Source organism: Heloderma suspectum, chromosome 1 (assembly GCF_057233095.1).
Source record: "Heloderma suspectum isolate Gila_16-S chromosome 1, 16-S_ref, whole genome shotgun sequence".
Classification (NCBI taxonomy): Eukaryota; Metazoa; Chordata; class Lepidosauria; order Squamata; family Helodermatidae; genus Heloderma; species Heloderma suspectum.
The window spans coordinates 182,823,599-182,844,596 of NC_139458.1; the positions used below are offsets into that span (position 1 = coordinate 182,823,599).

Below are 20,998 nucleotides of genomic sequence, written 5' to 3' on the forward strand. Positions count from 1 at the left end.
AGAAGGTCAGTGTTGGTGGTATACGTATACAAAAGAACCTACTCCTTGCGGGTAGAAGGGGGGCCTGATCACACCCCCGAGTGGGCGCCAGTACCTAGCACGCCAGTACTCAGTAGGAAGCTGAGGAAGCTGGGGAAGCCGTTTTCCGCTCTGGTAAAAAGTGGGAAAAGTGGGTGGCAGGGACATATGGATGTAGTGGAGAGATTGATGATTGTGTGAGTGGCTACTGCGGTTTCTGACGCATACCGTTGACCGTCCGGGTGCCCAGGCCAGTAGCAAAGTGCGTGGTGTGAAAAATCCTCTTGTGTCGGCCAGTGAGACCCCTTACTCACTGACCAATTCCCATTCCCTAATTGTGTCTGTCTTCAATTTAGGAGGGAGGCTATGGGTGGTGGGGGAAGCAAACCTTGCACCCCCTTGAGATGTATGTCAAACAAAGAAGGAAAAAGGTTTTTTTAAAAAGATTCAGAATAAAGAGAGAAAACAGCAAAAAGCTCAAGGTCGAGCTGAGAGGAAAAAAAACAAGATCTGAGGCTGTTAATTAGAAAAATGTTGCAGGACAGTCTGGCTTTTAACAAAGCGTGGGAGCGTGAGAGTGTAAGGCCAAAGAAGTAGCTGTTAGCCTAGCGCGCCGAGAGAGGGGGGGCAGGAAAATTGCCCACAACGTTCTGAGTTGTGCAACATCATCACCTCGCCTAATTGAGATAAAATCCCTAAGAAATGGAAACTGAAAATGAAGACCCAGAAGATGAAGGCAAAATAGAAAATAAAGGTGAAGAATCAGCCCCCAGAGCACAGGCTAGACCCCTCTTCGAGTGAAAAGTGTGCCATAAGACTGTCCCAAAGCAGAATGAAGCGGAAAGACCATGTTGAAGATCTCTGTCAAGGTAACCGTGTTTAGCTTTGAACTGTGTTAGAATTGCATAGAGCCTGTAGCTACTGACCATCAGCTATATGATTTCTGAAGAGCGTAACCATTAAGCTTTTGCCGTGGGATTCCCTGCAATGAAGAAATCTCACTGATTTGAGTGTCCAGTGTTACACTGCCTAAGTGTGTGTGCTAAAGAGACCGAGAAACCAGACAGCATGTTCCTGGCCAAGCCAAAATCACGCTACTGCCATGCTCCTGGAAGCTGCAATAAACTGTGTAAGCTGGGAGACCCAACCTGATTGAGAAGAAAAGAAGATATTGGAGCAACTGTCTTGAAAAACAATGAGATCTGTGTAGCTGGCTGGCTGACGCTGTCAGTGATGTTACAACTTTAAGACTGTTTTCCTGTTTGAGACCCCAGCGAAGAAAGCTAACCCGAGTTATTTGTTGCCCGTGCCAAAGCAAGAATTTGGTGGCCCTGTACCTCGTGTCCTGTTTTGAGCTTGGGATTTACAAATACAAACAAACTGAGAAGCTTGCCTTTGAAGTCCTGCAAATCACCCCACCGCCTTCCCGAAGATTAATGGCTGCCTGAAAAATGCAAGTATAAAGCGATGCCCATCACCCCCCAGCGTCCTGAGTTTCGGCACTCAGTGTTTCAGTGCTTTCGTGTACCAGGTTAGAAGAAAAAAAAAAAAGAGTAAGTTTTTAAAATGTCTGTGAGAGAACCTGACAGAAGTAAAATAAAATTTACAGAGGAGTTGCCCAGGTTAAAGTGTCACGGCTAGAGAGCTGAGCTGTGCCGCTCTGTTTAGACAGAGGCCTTGCTAAAAAGTTAAAGGCCCTTGTCTGTCAAAAGGGGTGTAGGGCCACACTTTCCCTTTTTAAACTCATGCAAAAGTAGAGAGCCTTTGCTGGAAACATCGCATCTTCATTGCCCAGAGCCTTCACTGTTTGCCTCCATCATCATCTGGGCTTTTTAGAGACACTCTGCACATGAACTAAAATTTTAAATTGTCAAAGACTTGCCATGGACAGTGCTGTGAAGCTTTTGATAAACTTGAACTCTCATCGCTGTGGACCATGTGTCTATGTTTGTAGTCAGCTCAGTGTACAGCAGGCTAAGTTTGATTTATAACTTTTAAATTTCCTTCTGCTAAAACTTATGCAGCATAGAGTTGCTGATGCAAAAATGGTGACCTAGAACTCTTTGTGTGTGTGGGTATGCCTTTCCCTTGATTTTGATGAGCCCTGAGCTTTCAGCCAGAAGAGCAGTATAATTGCTGGATCTGCTCCATCATGCCTTACCATGCAAAAAGTGTTTTCCATTCATTGTGTTAAATTGCAGAAAAAGTTTGTTGTGTATATTTTATGATTTCTTAAATATCATGAAATATATGTGATATTTGCAAATTAGTGTTAGTTGCAACTCCAAATGATACTAAGTGTAGTTCCCAATGGATGACGAAGAGAAAAGACAAAAGCAAGTAGAAAAGAAAAAATAGAGAAAGTAGAAGACAGATAGAGAAGAGAGAAAAAGAAAAGGCAAAAGGCAAAGAAAAAACATTTGTAAAAAAGAAGCGTGGCCATAGTTGCCCCCAGGGTAAATTAAAAGCAGCTGATTGTGCCTGGAGCTTATTACCTGGAATAAAGTAGCCACAATAATGTAATAGTTCTTTAAGATAAAGAAAATGTAACTAGAAGGAGAAGAAGAGCCTATCCCAAATGTGTGTCATTGGGACTAGTGTAAGGCAGAAAGGTTTAAGTAAGTTTAACTTGAAAAAGACAAATAAAGAGACAAGGCTGGTGCATGGAGCAGAAAGTTTTGTGTAAAAAGTTTGAAACATGATCTGCAATACAGGCAGATCAGCAAAGAAAAAGAAAGCAAAAAAAAGAGAAAAAATTTGTCTTCCCATACTAATAAATAAAAGTGTTATCAAGCACTCTGAGAAGCGAAATTGTTTACAGGAAGCTGTGCCTGAGAACCAAACACTTCTAGCCTATGCTGAAAATGCTTGCTAGTGTTGTGCTGCCTCATGGGTAACATGTATGGTATAAAACCCATTTAGCCCAATAGCTCGTGGTTCAGAGAAGCTGTCTGATCCAACCATTAAGTACGCCTGTGTGCTGTAAGTTACCCAATAAATTCTCCTTGTAAGTACCCCCCCCCCCGCTGGAATCCCAAAACACAAGTGGGGCTAGAGCGCCTCACCCAGTATCAAACCCTGCTGTTAGAAGCCATGAAAGCAGGTATGAAGAAGTCAGTTAATATGACCAAAGTGTCTAAAGTGCTGCAAGGTGCCACCGAGGCCCCAGAGCGTACTTGGAGCGTCTTTCAAATGCCTATCGCCAGTATACCTCCCTCAACCCAGAGGCCCAAGAAGACATGGATGAAAGAAGAAAAGAAGACCCAGCAGAGGCAGAAGATTCTTAAAAAAAGAACCAGTGTGCCCAGTGTGGACAAGATGGACATTAGTGGCATGAATGCCCAAATAAAATAAATCAAATACACAAAGGAGAAAACCAAAGGGGCCAGAATGGGCGAAGAGGGAGACAGCTTGAGAGGGGCCGTGACATTGACTGTGAGAGGCAGTGACATTGACTTCATGATTGACACTGGAGTGGCATCAAAAGCAAGCAAACGTTAGCCTTAAACAAGAAGTTCAAACACTGAGCAAAGTTCTTCAAGCCCAGCGTCGCTTTGTCTTAAAAAAATAAGCCATTCCCATCACAGAAGTTCATCCTTTCCAACCAAGAGTTAAAGTATGAGTTAAAGAGGGAAAAATAACCCTTTGACTCCCAGATGGAAAGAACTCAGAACTGTCATACTTTCCACCCCCGCAGCTATGAAAGCAGCTAGAGTTAAACCCTAGATACATTGGACACGAGTCAAGAGAGCGAGAGGGGGAGAGTAGACTGTAAACAGAAATCCTGAAAATCCTTTAAAAATCATTCTGAAAAAGCAGTAAGAAGACTCAGGCTAGACCTTACTGTGGACACACCGGGAAACTGTCCCCCTGCGTACGGTCAGACCTGCAACTGGAGAATTGAAGAAGGGGACTAGACCCTACTGCAGCTTGCCAGGTGAATAGCTGCCCAGCGTACGGTCAGATCCCAAAGAAGATCAAACATGCGTGTTGTAGTGTTAGTAGTGTTGCATTGTGTTTCCTTAATAAGGTGCAAAAAGGGGGGTCTGCCCCTGGAAAAAGAAGTTTGTCCCAGTGATTTGCTGATAATTACTGGCTTCACCTGGCTAACATCACGAGAGTAAAACATTTTTGTTTGCCAAGAGGTATACCTGCAAACAGGCTTATTAGCTCTTGCCTAATACCTGTCTGTAGACATCCTGGGAACATTCAAAAAGATACCATGTTAAGAGTTTATGGTGTAAGTTTAACTTATTCCCAAAATGCTAATTGGGGCGTAGTTGCAAAGATCCTACCCCCTACAGAGTTCACTCTACGCACCCCCATCATTGCTGAAACAAATGCTACGTGTGCACGAATGCTTAATTGTCAAAAATTTTCCAGAAAATATAAAGCTATCCCTGGCCCCCTTCCACTGAAATAAAATTCAAAACATATCTTTTAATGATGCCCACATACTTTTGCCTCATGGATAGTTTTAGACATGTAATTCCCGCACTTGGTCATTCATTCCTGCCAACTTGTCTGATAACCACCCATGTTGCCTCAGCCGCCAATTGAACTGGTGCCAATTCTTCCCCTGTAGCCCGAGAAAATCCGTCAACGGCAGCCTCGAGCACTCCAACTAACTAAAAATTGTAATAGTCATGTGCAGTTATATTCTGACTCAGAAAAATTGGCCTTAGCAATGTCACTAGTTGGGGTTCCAGGTTTAGCCTTGGCTAATGGTCTAAAGAACAACTGGTTAGCTTGCAGCTTAGCCAAAAGCATAAATGCCACCTCACGAGCATTGTCATTGTTAAATAAAGAGTTGCGTGATCTAAGAGGTGCAGTTCTAGAAAATAGAGCTGGTATAGATTACCTCTTCCTTCTTCATCATTTAAGTTGTGAGACACACCAAAAGCTCTGTTGTTTTAACTTAACTAATAATGGCAATGCTGTAGATGAACAGATCAACAAGCTGCACAATATAGTAGCTAACAAAACAATAAGACAAAACAATTAGCTCAATTAGTTAACCCCTTGGCTTCCAGATCTTAGCTGGCTTAAAAGCATTGTTCATCCTAATTCTACCAGTATTGTTCATAAAAGTTCTGTTATGTCTCTGCGTTCCTTGTCTTATGCGCTGTTTAACCAATCTGTTTTATGTCTCAGCTAGTAAAACTGCTGCCCTCTATGCTCTAATAGCCCAACAAGAGGCTAAGTAATATGTATGTCACAAAAAGCTTTGTATAGTTATCAGAAATGCTATAATTGTAATGAAATTATGCATTTAAGGGGGGAATGTAGCAGCCATATCGGGGGTCAGACTAAGTAGCCTCATGCAGTCTCATGCTTCATGTTCTTGCTGAGCTCTTTCTCCCTTGAATATATTGTTGTAAGCTGACGAGACACAGGAATTCCTTATCTTGTCAAAGGTCATACAATTGTGTATCTTGTTCTCTGCTGTTCTCTCCTTATCATGGCTACCCTATAACCCAGTTCTTGTATTATAAACAATAGTGCTAAGAGAAAAAATGTTGAGGATTGCAACCCCATGCGGGAGGGGGAGGAGGAGCCGTTTCATATGTGTCACAATGTCTATAAAACCAATGTGCTAATGTAAATCGGGGCTTCTGGCTCTTTGGAAACGATTCCAGCCTTAAGCCCGCGCGTTAAATAAAGAATCTCTTTTTCCTTCACTCCGTGGTCTCTCTGACTCTGGGTTCTGCAACAGTAGGAATGCTGTAGACATCATATACCTCGACTTCAACAAAGCTTTCAACAAAGTGCCCCATGGTATCCTGATCAGCGAACTAGCTCAAAGTGGGCTAGATGAAACAATGATCCAGTAGATCCACAGTTGGCTACAGAATCGGACTCAAAGAGTGCTTATCAATGGGACCTTCTCAAACTGGGGAGAGGTAACGAGTAGAGTACCGCAGGGCTCAGTCCTGGGCCTAGTGCTCGTCAACATTTTTATTAATGACTTGGAGGAGGAGGTGCAGGGAATGCTGATCAAATTTGCAGATGACACAAAATTGGGCGGGATAGCTAATACTTTGGAAGACAGAAACAAAATTCAAAGTGATCTGGATAGATTGGAGCGCTGGGCAGAAAACAACAGAATGACATTTACTAGGGATAAATGCCAAGTTCTGCACCTAGGAAAAAGAAACCAAATGCACAGTTACAAGATGGGGGATACGTGGCTCAACCACACTACAAGCGAGAAGGATCTTGGAATTGTTGTCGATCACAAGCTGAATATGAGCCAACCATGTGATGTGGCTGCAAAAAAGGCAAATGCTATTTTGGGCTGCATTCATAGAAGCATAGCTTCCAAATCCCGGGAAGTACTAGTTCCCCTCTACTCAACACTGGTTAGGCCTCATCTGGAGGACTGTGTCCAGTTCTGGGCACCACACTTTAAAAAGGATGCAGACAAGCTGGAGAGGGTTCAGAGGAGGGCAACAAAGATGATCAGGGGACTGGAAACAAAGCCCTATGAAGAGAGACTGAAAGAACTGGGCATGTTTAGCCTTGAGAAGAGAAGACTGAGGGGAGTTATGATAGCACTCTTCAAGTACTTGAAAGGTTGTCACAGAGAAGAAGGCCAGGATCTCTTCTTGATCATCCCAGAATGCAGGACACAGAATAATGGGCTCAAGTTACAGGAAGCCAGGTTCCGGCTGAACATCAGGAAAAACTTCCTGACTGTAAGAGCAATACGACAATGGAACCAATTACCTGGGGAGGTGGTGGGCTCTCCCACACTGGAGGCCTTCAAGACGAGGCTGGACAGCCATCTGTCAGGGATGCTCTGACTTGGATTCCTGCACTGAGCAGGGGGTTGGACTTGATGGCCTTGTAGGCCCCTTCCAACCCTACTATTCTATGATTCTATGATTCCCCCAAACATGCTGATACTTACTTCTTGTGCGTGGATGGTGCCTTTTCAGCTACATAAGGTTCAGCACTCAGACAATGAGTTTGCCATTAGCACATTTTACTTTACTGTTTGGTTTGGGAGGATTTGCTAAGCATTTGTTAATTTTAAAGCTGATGAGTCAATGCTTTTGAAAGTCCCTGCAGTTTCAGAAGTAGCTTGCTGTGTAGAGTGGGTGGATGCTGTTTGACATACAAAAAGCCCAAAGTCCCCTTAGGCACACAAAGTTAGTTGCGAGATGCTTTGGGACCCGGGCAGTGTCTACTGGGAAAAAAATTACTAGCTAGTCAGATGCTAGTTATTCTCTTGATAACAAGAGAATCCCCCCAAAAGAAGACGTAGGGCCATTTCAAACATGATGCTTCCAATACAGTGTGCACTACACAGGAAGCTGTAGCCAATAATGGCTCTCTGGCAAGTATGTCAGAGATTTTGCCATATTCACACTTTATTTTTTTTTTTAAATAAAAGGTGTATTTTTAAAATACCTGAAGGTAACCTAAACAATGTCATGGGTGTTGGAACTGTGCTGTAATAGAAAAGGTGACTCATTATGTTAAACATTTTAACTTGGAATAAGCGAGGCTAGAACTCAAAATGATTATTTCTCACCTCTGGCAGAAGCTGTCCAGTGGGTGAAGGGAGTCCTCCCATTAAGGAAACGACACCATTGCAATCCACTGTGCTATGCATCTTCCCATTTGCTGGAAGTGGGGGCACCATCTTTGATGACAGACTTGCTTGACTGGTGTTACTGTTGCGGCGTTCGCTGTTGTGTCTGTTTGGAACAAAAAGGGAATCTCTTCTGCTCTCATTGTCTTCAAGAGTGCTGTGCTCATCATCAGCAAAGTCGTTTTCCGATCCTATATCTTTTGCTCGACCTCTGAAGCTGAAAATACTCGTTCTGCTATTGCGCCTTGGAGAAAACAAGGAGCCACGAAGGCTCAACAAAGACTGTAGGGGGATAAAATACAAGAACACAGTTAGCATTTGAACCTATTCATGCCTTTAAAGGGCAGGGGCATTGACTTATCGCCCTATTTAATATTTAAGGGTGCTTTTGTCCAACCACAACAGTTTAGGGTGCAATTTTATGCATGTTTAAATAGAAAAAAAAATCCCACAGTTCCCAGCATGGCTGGGCGGGGAATGCTGGGAGCTGCAGGCCTTTTTCTATCTAAAGATGCATAGGATTGCACCCTTCATGAATTAGAAGTGTGAGCTGTAAACCATTTACTAACAGATCTTCTGTAGGATTGTTCACAAGCATGCAGTATCAGGAGTGTATTAGATTTAGTAGCAGTACATCTTTTCAGTTTGTCCCACAGACCCAGACTTCCTCTGGCCTGGGGAGAGACTGCAGCTCAGCAGTAGAGCACTTGCTTTGCATGTCCCAGGTTCAATCCCCAGTGTTCCCAGCTAAATGGAGCAGGTAGCAAGCAATGTGAAAGACCCTTCTCTGCCCGAGACACTGAAGTGCCACTGTCAGTCAGAGAAGATGATACTAGGCTCGATGGGAAAATAGTTTGCTCTGGTATATCCTGTGTTCCTACAATGCTTCCTAACATCATTGTTTCTCCAACAGTTTCCACTGGGAAAGGAAGGCAGGGTATATATAGTCTGCATATTATTATGCTACGAGCTCCTTATTACACTTTTGACACAATTTCTCACAACCCAGGATGACTCAGCTCTTCTCTGACCCATCATACAATACGACATTAGTCGGCAACAAACCATGCTGTTGCAAAATTCCCTCAACCACTTTCTGATCCATAGTCATGACCCACCCAGCAATATTCTCAAGAGGGGCATTCCAAGCATGAGCCGGAGCCTACAGTCATGGTGGAAGCCCAATAACTAGATCCATTTAACCAGAGCTCTGCAATTAATCCACCATTTATTAATCATGCTGCCTCATCAATTAATGCTTTCAGTGATGTTCAGCAGTCACAGGAGTCCTGATGATGGTGACTTTGCCACTGAGGACAGGAAAAATCAATTTTTGCTGGCCGTCCTTTTATTTAATTGCATTAAAGAAACTCCTTAATGGAATCTTTTGCTCCCTCACTGCATATTTCATTAGCAGCACTCATGAATGAATAAAGCCATCACCAGTGCCGAAAAAACAAACCCAATCCCTATGTAAAGATTTATTACTCCTGCTTTCAGATCTGGTAACTTTAAACTCTGGACTAGTTGGATGGGCTTTCCTGTTGGTTCAAAGGGTACCCTGAAATATATGCTTTAAAGATCATTGCTTAACAATGTCATTTTGACATGTAGGTCAATAATAGCACATGCCCTCAACTTTGAGTGCTTGTTTATAAGAAAGGTGGGACATAAATTTCTCAAATAAGTAAATAATGGTTCATAAAGGAGAGGCAGTTTTTTTCTGTCATTCTAATAAATACTGACAAATTATGATGGACAACTATCTCCTAGACTTTACCTACTTTCATTGCATCTACCCATAACATACCGTGTTTGTTTCATGTAAATATTTAAGCTTTGGCTTTAAAGAATTTCACTTTATTTATTTATTAAATGTATTAATCACCCATCTGGCTGGTCACCCAGCCACTCTGGGCGATGTACAACATATAATAAAACAGTGTAAAACAATACAATTCTACAATAAAAACATTTTCTAAAATACCCTAACCCACCCCAAATGCCTGCCTGAACAACCACGTTTTTAATGCACGGCAGAAGCTCATTAAAGAGGGGGCATGATGGAGTTCCTTAGGGAGGGAGTTCCACAGAGTGGGGGCCACCACAGAAAAGGCCCTCTCCCTCATCCCCACCAGTCTAGCTGTCCTGGCTGATGGGATAGAGAGAAGGCCATCCAAGGCTGATCTTGTTAAGCGGCCTGTCTGGTGTTGCTGGAGGCACTCCTTGAGATAGGCTGGGCCTGGTGCTGCTAACTGCAGTTGAACATGTCCATTTATGCTATTCCCACATTTGTATGAAAAATACTGTTTACATCTCTATGGTTTTATATCACTAAAGAGAATATATTTCAATCTGGGTTCAGACCTGGTTTGGGGATGGAATCGGCCTGATGGATGACCTTACTTGGGAGAGGGACAGGGGGACTGTGACCCTCTTCTCCTTGATCTCTCAGTGACTTTTGATTCCATTGACTATAGTATTCTCCTGGAAGGCTACCTGCAGGGTTGGTCCCAGAGAGTGGCATTGAGGGATTGTGTCTTGTCCCCCTGGCAATTGTGGTGTAGAGTGCCACAGGGCACACTCCTGTCACCAGCACTTTTAAACATCTCTATGAAGATGCTGGCCAAGGTGTCATCAGTATGCATGGGACTGCACCTAGCTCTATTTCTCTGTTACATCTGAGTCAGGCATCACCGTGCTTGACCAGGACTGGCTCTTGGATGCAGTGGTGGTTTTTAATCATAGTAAACTGCCTTGGGGGGTGTCTGGACTGAAAGGTGAGGAAGAAAAAGTGGGAAGAAGCCAATTGCAGGTACGGAAGGACACCTGCCGGTACAGAAAAGTATGTTTTATTGAGAACAAGATATTTCAAATATGAGTTATCCCCAAAAGGCAGGGTAAAAATATTATTTACTGTTACGTTTCTATCCCACCTTTTCTTCCTCTTGCAAGGAACCCAAGGAGGCTTACATCATTCCCTCCTCTCCATTTTATCCATTTATGTAAATAACAAATAAAATAAATCCATATACACCAGATGCCTGTCTCCTAAACTCTCTCCCCCCTATACTTCAAACACACCTGCAGAGATGTATGTTTCTATTTTCATTAAAGAGGCTTTTTGAATTCTGGCTGGGGGATTATCAGAAGCATATTGCCCCCTCCCTGTAACCCTGCCGCTGCATTTAGGAGTGAGAGGAGAGGCAGCACTCCCCCAATGGGGTCATTTTCACTTTTGGAAAAGGCTTCGACTCCAGCACACATATGCCCCCAAGTGGCACCATTCTGGGACAGAGTAAAAATATGTACTCTGGGACATCACTGAGGTAAGGGCCAAACCTTCCCCCTCACCCTGCCTTTGGTGATTCCAGTATCTTAAGGCTTTATGCCCCTCAACTGTTTCCCAGCTTGCAGTCTTTTTTATTTTGTCACATAGAATTCAATGGGAGCCACTGTGAAAAAAACAATCCCTATTTGCATACCCTGATAAAAGAGATTCCACAGATGTGGTGGTGCCGCCATGAAAAAGACTCTGCTCCATTCCATATAACAATCATTCTCTGTTCTTAGTTTCTTGGAATATACATGAAAAATCTACCTTGAAACTGGAATCACAAAGTTTACATTCAAGTTGCAGAGTACCTGGTGAGTCAAAGTCCTCTTTTCATAGGACAAGTGACCTCCTCTCCTGATGCTGTCTTCTGATTCAGATTTAGGAAATTGTTCCTCTTCCCCCCTGTCTTCTGCTTCTGAAAGCTCCTTCTGTCTTCTTTTTTTACGTTTGTTTCTTCTTTCTTTAGCACTCTTTGAGCTTAATTTAGATGCCTCTGAAGAACTTTCCAAGAGCTCCCCCAGTCCACCCACGCCGCTGAAATCTCTTGATGCAACTGATGCTGCTGCCACAGCTGCTGTTGTCTGTTGTGTTACAGTGTCAGGTAATTAACATTAGTTGGATTACCACATTAATCATAATCGTAGAGAAATTCATTATTTTGTCCAAGGGTACACAGTCACAAAGCAATTAAGTACTAATGCCAATCATTAGTGCCCCCTCATCTGAAATTAAATTAAAAAAGAAGGGAGTGCAGTTCTCGGAAAATGTGGTAGACCTCAGCTGTCTGTAAAGTTTTTAATACGGTTGCATTCAATGGAATTTTGCCTGCCTGCTGCACTTCCTATATTCTGACCTAGAGGCCGCTAACCCCCGTTCACCTTGTGAGGCATTAGCCATCAGCCCATGCAGAAGGTTTCTGCAATTCACCAGCCAATTCCATCCTACTATTTAAAAAAATCTTCTATACAATTATTCAGAGCAGCGCCATCAAAAACAAAAATAGCTGTAACGATAGCTAACTCCGATAGGAGATGGCACCTTAAGAAGAACAATTTTAAAAATCACTAGTGCAACATTCTGAGGGCCAATGGATCCTAATCATAAGCGTTCTCCTCTTGTAGGCCTCCTTTCATATTGTGGGGTGATGTTCAGTGAGGTAGGAGGGAGAACATGGGATAATTTTAGGGCTTCAGGAGTGCCACTGCAGGCTCCCAGGACCCTTCGGCAGACTATTCTCACCTGCATTTCCACGCATTCTCTGAATGCAAGGAGAAGAAGCGGGATCACACCTGCTTGCCCTGCCTTCAACTGCTGCATGTACGCTAGTGCCAGGCTGCCCTCCACACACCTGGTGGAAGGTGAGACCAGGCTCTGTGCGCGACCTCAGGAACCCTAATCACATCAGCGTTACCCATCATACGTACACTTGGATCCATATGGAGCCCATTCTCACCTTCCACCAAGTACGGAAACGCCGGGGATCAGCGTAGCAGATATACAGAAGCCGAGAGCAGGCTCAGTGGGTACAATCCCACTCCTCTTCCACATGTGATATACAATGAGAACACACATACACAGAAATATGTGTGTGTGTGCGCGCGCGCGCATGCGCAATGAGAATAGGGCTTAGCTTTGAAAGTTGGGAAGGCAGGTGGATGTACTCCAGCCAGACTATGCAGGCTCCACTACTCTTGGGAGGACTGTCCGGACCAGTGGAATCCTCTTAAAAGGTTGCCTTGGTGAGGGGCATGAGGCAGTCAGATTTTAGGAGAGGAGTCATAGAGAAAAGATGCGTTTTGGAATAAAGCCTCAATGCTAGGTATACACGTGATGCTAAATAAATATTTTAACAGCAGCAGCAGGTAGTAGTAGTAGAACTGTTACTCTGTGACCTTTACAGAGGTTGTTATCAGTGGCAGCTCCATATTTGGGGGCAAGATGTCCCCTGTGGGCCCCCTCCTTCTCCCCTGTAACCATCACCTACTTGCTTTCCCTCTGCGACCCAGAGGGAAAGGGCAGGCTTGTGAGTTGGCAGCGGCACTTTCTGCTTTTCCTCCCTGCTGCCGTCAGTTGCTCTTGCTATCCCCCTCAATGAGACAGAAAAAGAGAGAGAGCAGGCCAGTGGGTGGCAAAGGCAAGAAAAGCAGGAGGCCAAAGAGCTCTGGGAGTCAGCAGTGAGCCCCCCTTTTTGGCCCAACAGTGCCAACCTGACCTTGGTGCTGTATTTTGTGCATCACATACTGGAACATCGATATGATTTATGGCAGTGCATTTCAGCAGACTTAGAAGTACATTTTCCAAAAGAAAGCTACCTGAGCTTCTTCTTGTTGTTTTTTCAGCTGTTCCAGCATCTGCTGAAACTCCGCCTCTTTCTGCTCCGCCTCTTCCATGGTGGCTTGATTCTGCTCTTCGTAGGCCATGGCGACAACAGCCAGGATCAGGTTGATCAGGTAGAAAGAGCCCAGGAAAATCACCAGAACAAAAAAGATCATGTACGTTTTGCCAGCCGCTCGTAATGTCTAGGGGGTTGGGGGGGCAGGGGGAAGGGGAAAAAAAAGTCTCATCCATTTGATTTTCTTAGCATTTACTAACAATATTGCCTTGCCTATTCATCATCTTAAAAATGTAGTGACATACCAAAGATGCATGAATAATAGTTTAAAGTTGCTGGCTGGATTAAAAAATCATAGTAATCAGATGGCCAGCAAAAATCACATCTCTGTTTTATTATCACACATACTAAGCTTGTTTCATGACAATTCTCACCAGTTGGTAAAGATTTTCCCAGTAGTCCTGAGTCATCAGCCGAAAGAGTGACAAGAAGGCCCAGCTGAAGGTATCAAAGCTTGTGTAGCCATAGTTGGGATTTCTACCAGCTTTGACACACATATATCCTTCCGGACATTGGCTATGAAAAAGTAAATCATATTAGACATGATGTAACATTTCTTCCACTTGCATTTTGTGATATTTCCAAAGTTACATTTTTATTCTAATCCAAACTGTTTGATTTTCTAAGCAATTATTCTCATTGTGCAATAAAGTTACAGAGCTGGGTCCCTACCAAGTTAGTCGGACTTAGGTCCCACTGAAATCAATGAAAAATGTGAGTCATTACTAACTTAAACCTCCATCAATAGAAAAAAAAATCTGGGATTGGGGTCAAACGTATCCCCAAAAAACCATACACACAAAATACCTCATGGGTGTTATTAAGTATGATACCATTTGCAAGTTTAAAAAATCACGCTTTTATTGAGACCTTCCCTTTTCCAATAGAACAACATAGTTTCACGTTAGTCATTGGGTCAATAATACCCCACAATGTAAAGTACAAAAGCTTACACAAATGGTACGTGGAGTCTGGCCCCAGAGTTTTTAAAACTAAAAACAACACATTGTGCCTCTAACATACATGTCACATAATTATAACAGCTCGTTTGTTTGTTTGTTTATTTATTTATTTAATATACGTATATCATGCCTTCCCACCAAAAATGGCAGTTGCACAAGTGTAACAGTGCGACAGTCATGAGTTATGAATTACTGGTAGCAACAACCACCAATAAGAACATAAGAAGAGCCCTGCTGGATCAGACCAAAGGTCCATCTTGTCCAGCATTCTGTTCACACAGTGGCTCACCAGCTGCCTGTGGGAAACCCACAAGCAGGGCATGAGCGCCACAGCACCGTCCCGCTCATGTTCCCCAGTAATATACATCCATTATGACTAGTAGCCATTAATAACCTTATCCTCCATGAACCTGCCTAATCCCCTTTTAAAGCCATCCAAATTGGTGGCCATCACTACATCTTTTAATTAGATAGTTCAGCTACACACTCTGTGAAGGAGTATTTCATTTTATCTGTCCTGAATCTCCCACAAAGCAGCTTCATGGGATGACCCCAGGTTCTAGTATTATGAGAGGGAGAAAAATATATCTCTCCCCACCCCTTCCACACTATGCATAATTTTGTACACCTTTACCATATTTCCCTTTACTTGCCTTTTTTCTAGCTAAACAGTCCCAGACGTTGCAACCTTTCCTCACAGGGGAGTTGCTCCAACACCCTTGATCATTTTAATTGCCCTTTTCTGTACTTTTTCACACTCTACAATACCCTTGCAACCATAGCATACCCTACTTGAGGGGACGTATGCGTAGTCACCACATTTCACAACTGCATGAGCAGGCAGACAAAACAGTTACACAAAGCTCATAATCGCTGCAATTTTATGTCATGGTGTTGACTGCAGAGATGACACCTGTTCCTTCTCTTGGTGCCTCTCCTGGAAGACCCTACCCATTCTGATTTTGCCTCTCTCGATGTCCCTTGCAAGCTGCCTAGGTCCCTAGACCCCATCCAGGGTGTGAATAACACTAGACACAAATCTACTAGGAAGAGACATCTTTTGGAAAGTTCAGACCATGGTGCGTTGTTCAGCTTCCATACATTGTAGGCACTTAAAAAGGTAATGCCTGGTATATTTAAAAAATTGGCCACTGTTTGTTTTTTTTATGTTTACTCAAAGAACTTTCTGTTCAGGTGACATACCAGAACAGTGTTGTAAATAAATAAATGCATTTGAAAGTGTATGCAGAGACCATCTTGTCACAGATGTCTGCACCCTATTTTAGTCCTATTAAAATAATGATCTTAGGATTGGATTTGTTATCTGAGATTGCGGCTGAATCTCCACATAGCAGTTATACTGTTATCATACCGTTATCATAACTACTGGTGCCCATTGGTGTTATGCGTACCAATAGTTATGATAACGGTATGATAACAGTATAACTTCTATGTGTAGATTCAGCCTGCTACATCTTTAGGCACAGAAGAAAGGAGAATAATTGTCATTTCTTTGGTATGTAACAAGTGTCAAATCCTTTTGAACTTTTCTCGATGAGGCTGTTTAACCCTCTGTTTCTACTTCTAGTTTTGTTGCAGAATTAAGATCGGAGCTCTACATGAAGTTATTTTTCTTTCCTGCTTTTCCGTACTTTCCGCTACATAACCTCTAGGTTGTGCTGTGGTATAGCGTAACAGTGCAATTACACTAATGGGGATTTGTGCTTTGTTTCGCTTTGGCAAAAAATACTGGATTTTCCTTGCTCCCCTTGAAATGGGACAGTGACATCATTTAAAGCACCCATAAACAACTGTGAGTGAGGAATGACAAGTGCACAATAAAAGCCTTGTCTAGAAAAGCTCTTTATTATGTGTCAACCCGAGCAAGGTTTTTCTTGGATGCCCTGGCTAGTGGCATATCAGTGAAAAAGTTATCAGTTGTTATAGTTAAGCTATACATATATTTAGGTTATCAGCCACCGTGCTGGGGCACCCTTGTATATATTAGGGCACCCTTATATAAGTTAGCATGATAAGTATGTGAAGTTTTGGAGATGGAACACAGCCAAAATTTTATGTCATACTTTGTGGGTTTGGATGACATATCCTGCCTTAATGGACACCGTTCAATGAATGGTAGAAATTGTTCTTCAATTATACCACTTTTATATAGTAAGAAGTATTCTGGGAAGGTCCTGCAGTTGGGGCCAAAATGACCCCCAAAGCCTGATTTTGCTTTTTGCACAAAATAACAGGTGTGAGTTTAAAAAAATGTTTTCTTGGATCACAAGGAATAATCCAATGGGGTGAGGGAATGTTTGAAAAATTCAAATTTGTAAAAGGGTTCTGTAAATGTGTGCGGCACTATGGACCCCGATACCATTTGTGGCAATATTAAGGAAAGTGAGTAATTTATCTATTATGAGGATAGACAAAATACTGGTTTCTTACCCTCTACACTCCTTTCTCATACAAAATGAATAGAACAGGTTCTGTGATGAGCATTTGTAGACATAATGCGTAACTAATAACTCTAAGCAGCATCTGCTGGGGTCACTGTGACCCCTAACACCTTATGTTACAGTTTTTCAGTTGCCCCAGTAATTCCAGTAGGGGTATTTTATTTATTATTTATTTATTTATTAAATTTATTAATCGCCCATCTGGCCGGTCACCCAGCCACTCTGGGCGATGTACAACAATAAAAACAGTTTACACAATAAAATTCAACAGTAGAATTGACCCCCCAAACCATAAAAGTAAGGACATTGAATTTTCACTAAATTAGGGGGAGGGGCTGTAACACCACATGGCTATTCATACCTCATTATGGTTGAGGGCTACCTGGAACAAGTAATTGTGCAGGCCTGGCACCAAACTTTCATGATTTTGTTTTAGCATTTGACCCCACCTGCTGACAGAAGGTTAAGTCCCATTGATTTCAATGAGACCTAAGTATGACTAACTCTAAAAGGAGGTTGTGCACCTACAAATAAGAGCAAAATTTGTTTTGTAAGACTATTTCTGTTGTAAGCCTTATGTCCCCAGAGGCAGCTGATAATATTTGTTAGACTTTAAGTTACTATACGAGTCTTGGTCATTTTTTATGCAACAGACTGCCACAGCTACACGTCTGGATTAATAATGGACATTCATGATTATTTCCAAGGCAAAATACTCACGCAATAATTAAATACTATGCAAATATCTGTTGGAGGGCAAGCCCTACTTACTGTAGCACAATTATTTTATTATTTCTAATTGACTCTTGAGCAAACATTTTGCTCAAGCGATGACTTGGCACAAAATGAAAGGGGAATTTAATAGGATCAAAATGCAGTAGAGACATGCTTCCCCAATGGAATTGCTTGGTAATTGTTGTTCCTTTTTAGTCTTGTCTGTCCATATTCTTAATTCCAAGTTACTTGTCTGTACAATATATACCTCCAAAATGAGATATACATAAATAGCCTTTTTGTTTTGTGAGAGTCTTTTGTCAGAGTTTTGCACCAGCTACTATCAACAACCTTCAGTGAATTAATCAAGGAAGTTAAATACAAAATCAAACATCTGATATAGCACTGTGACCATTTTTTTTTTACCTATTTATTTTCGACCATTCCTTGGGGAGAGAGGAGTGGCGAAAAGAAATCCCCCCCAAAATTGTGGGAAGGGGTGAGAATTTCAGAGAAATTTCTCAGGGTGCAGGACTTGAGTGCTTACCTTATCGTCAGGAGGTGGCCAAGGGGTGTGTGTGTGCCTTCTTTTACTATCCACACCTCCCTCCACCCCCGCCGGGCCTTGCAGCCTCTCTGGCTGCTTGAGCTTCTTGGAAAGCCCCCTGGAGGACTTAGCCAGGACTTCCTCCCATAGGGCTTTCCAGTGCTGCTGCCTGCTGAGGGCCTGAAAGCCAAGAGGGGCATTTTTTATTTTGCTTTAAAATATTTGCTTTAAAGTCCTTTTAATAACAATAACAACAACAACAAGAATAACAACAACTCCTCTCTCAGCTCTGCAAGGACAGAATGGGGGCTGGGGATAGTAAAAGAAAGAGCACATGCAAAGCCCTCTGCCACCTCCTTCCAGGAAGGTAAGCACTCAAGCCCTGCACCTTGAGAAATTTCTCCGAAATTCTCAACATCCCAACAAAAGTGGCAGAAAAACAACTACCTCTTTTGCAGGGAAACAAAGAGGTTGCAAAAGGGCAGATGGGGTTTCGGCACAGCACTAATCTAATACATAAAACCTAGAAATAATATTCTAAATGGGTTGAATCCAAAAGGACCCTGGTGCATTTCCTCCTCTTCGAGATGAAGCTCTCCATGCCACATCCCATGCTGAAAGTGGCAACATGCAAGGACAACAAATATGCAAAATGTGAGAATCAGTGTGGTGTCATAATTGGACTGGGATTTCGGGGACCCGGATTCTAGTTCTACTCCATTTGGTGAGCAGAGGGCAGTATCCAATGGTGCGCTTATGCCCCAGTCAATTCCATTGTGCAAGTGACGCCACTGCTTGCGCAACAGCAATTTAGCGCTTCCAGGGGCAACCTTAAACAAGTGGCAACACTCGTTTCTGGAACGGGGCAGGTCGGCAGAGCTTACATAAGGGACTCCGCCGACCTGTTCCAATCCATTTCCGCTCGTTTCGGGGCTTCCTCTAGGAAGTGCTAAATCTCCACTGTATGAGTAATGGGTCCCACTTGCACACCGGAATCGGAGGGACCCACTGCTCGCAGAAGGGAATTGGCGGGGCGGAAGGGAATTGGTGGGGGCATTAGTGCCCCGTTGGATACTGCCCAGAGTTGTCAGAATCCAACCCACTGTCTTAAATATAGGGTAATAAATAGTGGCATATGCCTTATTTATTTTGGGAGGATATTAGCTAGCCTAGCAGTACTTTGAGAGCATGGACATTCATTCCAATGTGCACACTGAACGTCCATGACTGCCAGGACTTCATAAAACTCATGCAAAGTGATGTGTGTGTGAAGCTTGTTGTGAATGCTGGAGAGTTTATGGAGCTCTGGATCAAAGGTTTGGTGTTCTCTAGTTTCACTGCATCTGTAGAGAATTCAATGGATTATTTAAAGTTCTTACCCAGCATCTGAGCTGTTACCACAAAGAAGGGGATCTCTTTGTCCTTCCAAAGTATAAAAGTTATCTGATTGGGGGGGGGAGAGAATAAATAAGTTATTTTTCTATCATTGCTGGTATTAAACATAGATCCATATACAACTATAAACAAGGAATATTAAGGCAAAGGATTACATTTTAAAAAATCACACGGACATATCCAACATTTTATTTTTAAAAAGCACATGGCTACGGATCTCTTGTTTATCCAAATCACATTTACCTGGGCTCTCAGTGGTTAGAAGTACTCCATTAATTGAGAGTAATATATTCATTAGGACTGCCACACAATTCAATCTTAGGATGCAATCCTATGCCCAGTTTTCTGGGAGTAAACCCCACTGAACTCAATGGGGGAAGGGGCTTGCGTAACTCAGTGAAGCCATAAGCTATGCCGTGCAGGGCCACCCAAGACGGACAGGTCATAGCAGAGAGTTCTGACAAAATGTGGTCCACTGGAGAAGGAAATGGCAACCCACTCCAGTATTCTTGCCAAGAAAACCCCATGGAACGTATCACAAGGCTAAAAGAGATGACGCCGGAAGATGAGCCCCTCAGGTCGGAAGGTGTCCAATATGCTACTGGGGAAGAGCAGAGGGTATTTCCAAGTAGCGCCAGAAAGAGTGAAGCGGCTGGGCCAAACCCGAAAGGACACTCAGCTGTGGATGTGTCTGGCGGTAAAAAGAAAATCCGATGCTGTAAAGAACAATATTGTTTAGGAACCTGGAATGTAAGATCAATGAATCAAGGTAAGCTGGAGGTGGTCAAACATGAGATGGCAAGATTGAACATCGACATCTTGGGAGTCAGCGAACTCAAATGGACAGGCATGGGCGAATTTAATTCAGGTGACCATCATATCTACTATTGTGGGCAAGAATCCCTTAGAAGAAATGGAGTAGCACTCATAGTCAACAAAAGGGTGGGAAAAGCAGTACTGGGGTACAATCTTAAAAATGACAGAATGATCTCAGTACGAATCCAAGGCAAACCATTCAACATCACAGTAATTCAAGTCTATGCCCCAACCACTGAGGCTGAAGAAGCTGAGGTTGATCGGTTCTATGAAGACCTACAACACCTTCTAGAACTAACACCAAAAAAAGATGTCCTCTTCATCATAGGGGATTGGAATGCTAAAGTAGGAAGTCAAGAAATCACCGGGATAACAGGCAGGCATGGCCTTGGTGTACAAAATGAAGCAGGACAAAAGCTAATCGAGTTTTGCCAAGAGAACATGCTGATCATAGCAAACACTCTTTTCCAACTGCACAAGAGGCGACTGTACACATGGACGTCACCAGATGGTCAATATCGAAATCAGATTGATTATGTCCTTTGCAGCCAAAGATGGAGAAGCTCCATACAGTCAGTAAAAACAAGACCTGGAGCTGACTGTGGCTCAGATCATGAGCTGCTTCTTGCAAAATTTCGGCTTAAATTGAAGAACATAGGGAAAACCACTAAACCTTTCAGGTATGACCTAAATCATATCCCTGATGAATATACAGTGGAGGTGAGGAATAGATTTCAGGGATTAGACCTGATAGA

At 42.9% G+C, this 20,998-nt stretch overlaps 1 protein-coding gene across 3 annotated transcripts in view; it reads right to left on the minus strand.

The window, feature by feature from the left end:
- Window positions 1-20,998, minus strand: part of LOC146358470 (sodium channel protein type 2 subunit alpha-like) — a 92,348-nt gene that overhangs the window by 53,754 nt on the left and 17,596 nt on the right. For 2 of the 3 annotated variants that reach the window (XM_084811899.1, XM_084811894.1), the window contains exons 7-11: window positions 19,412-19,475; window positions 13,722-13,863; window positions 13,268-13,474; window positions 11,264-11,536; window positions 7,559-7,900 (exon numbers count right to left, since the gene is read on the minus strand). In XM_084811899.1, coding sequence (XP_084668025.1) covers window positions 7,559-7,900; window positions 11,264-11,536; window positions 13,268-13,474; window positions 13,722-13,863; window positions 19,412-19,475 — 1,028 coding nt within the window. The remainder of the gene's footprint in view (window positions 1-7,558; window positions 7,901-11,263; window positions 11,537-13,267; window positions 13,475-13,721; window positions 13,864-19,411; window positions 19,476-20,998) is intronic. The other variant, XM_084811901.1, reaches the window with a different exon arrangement.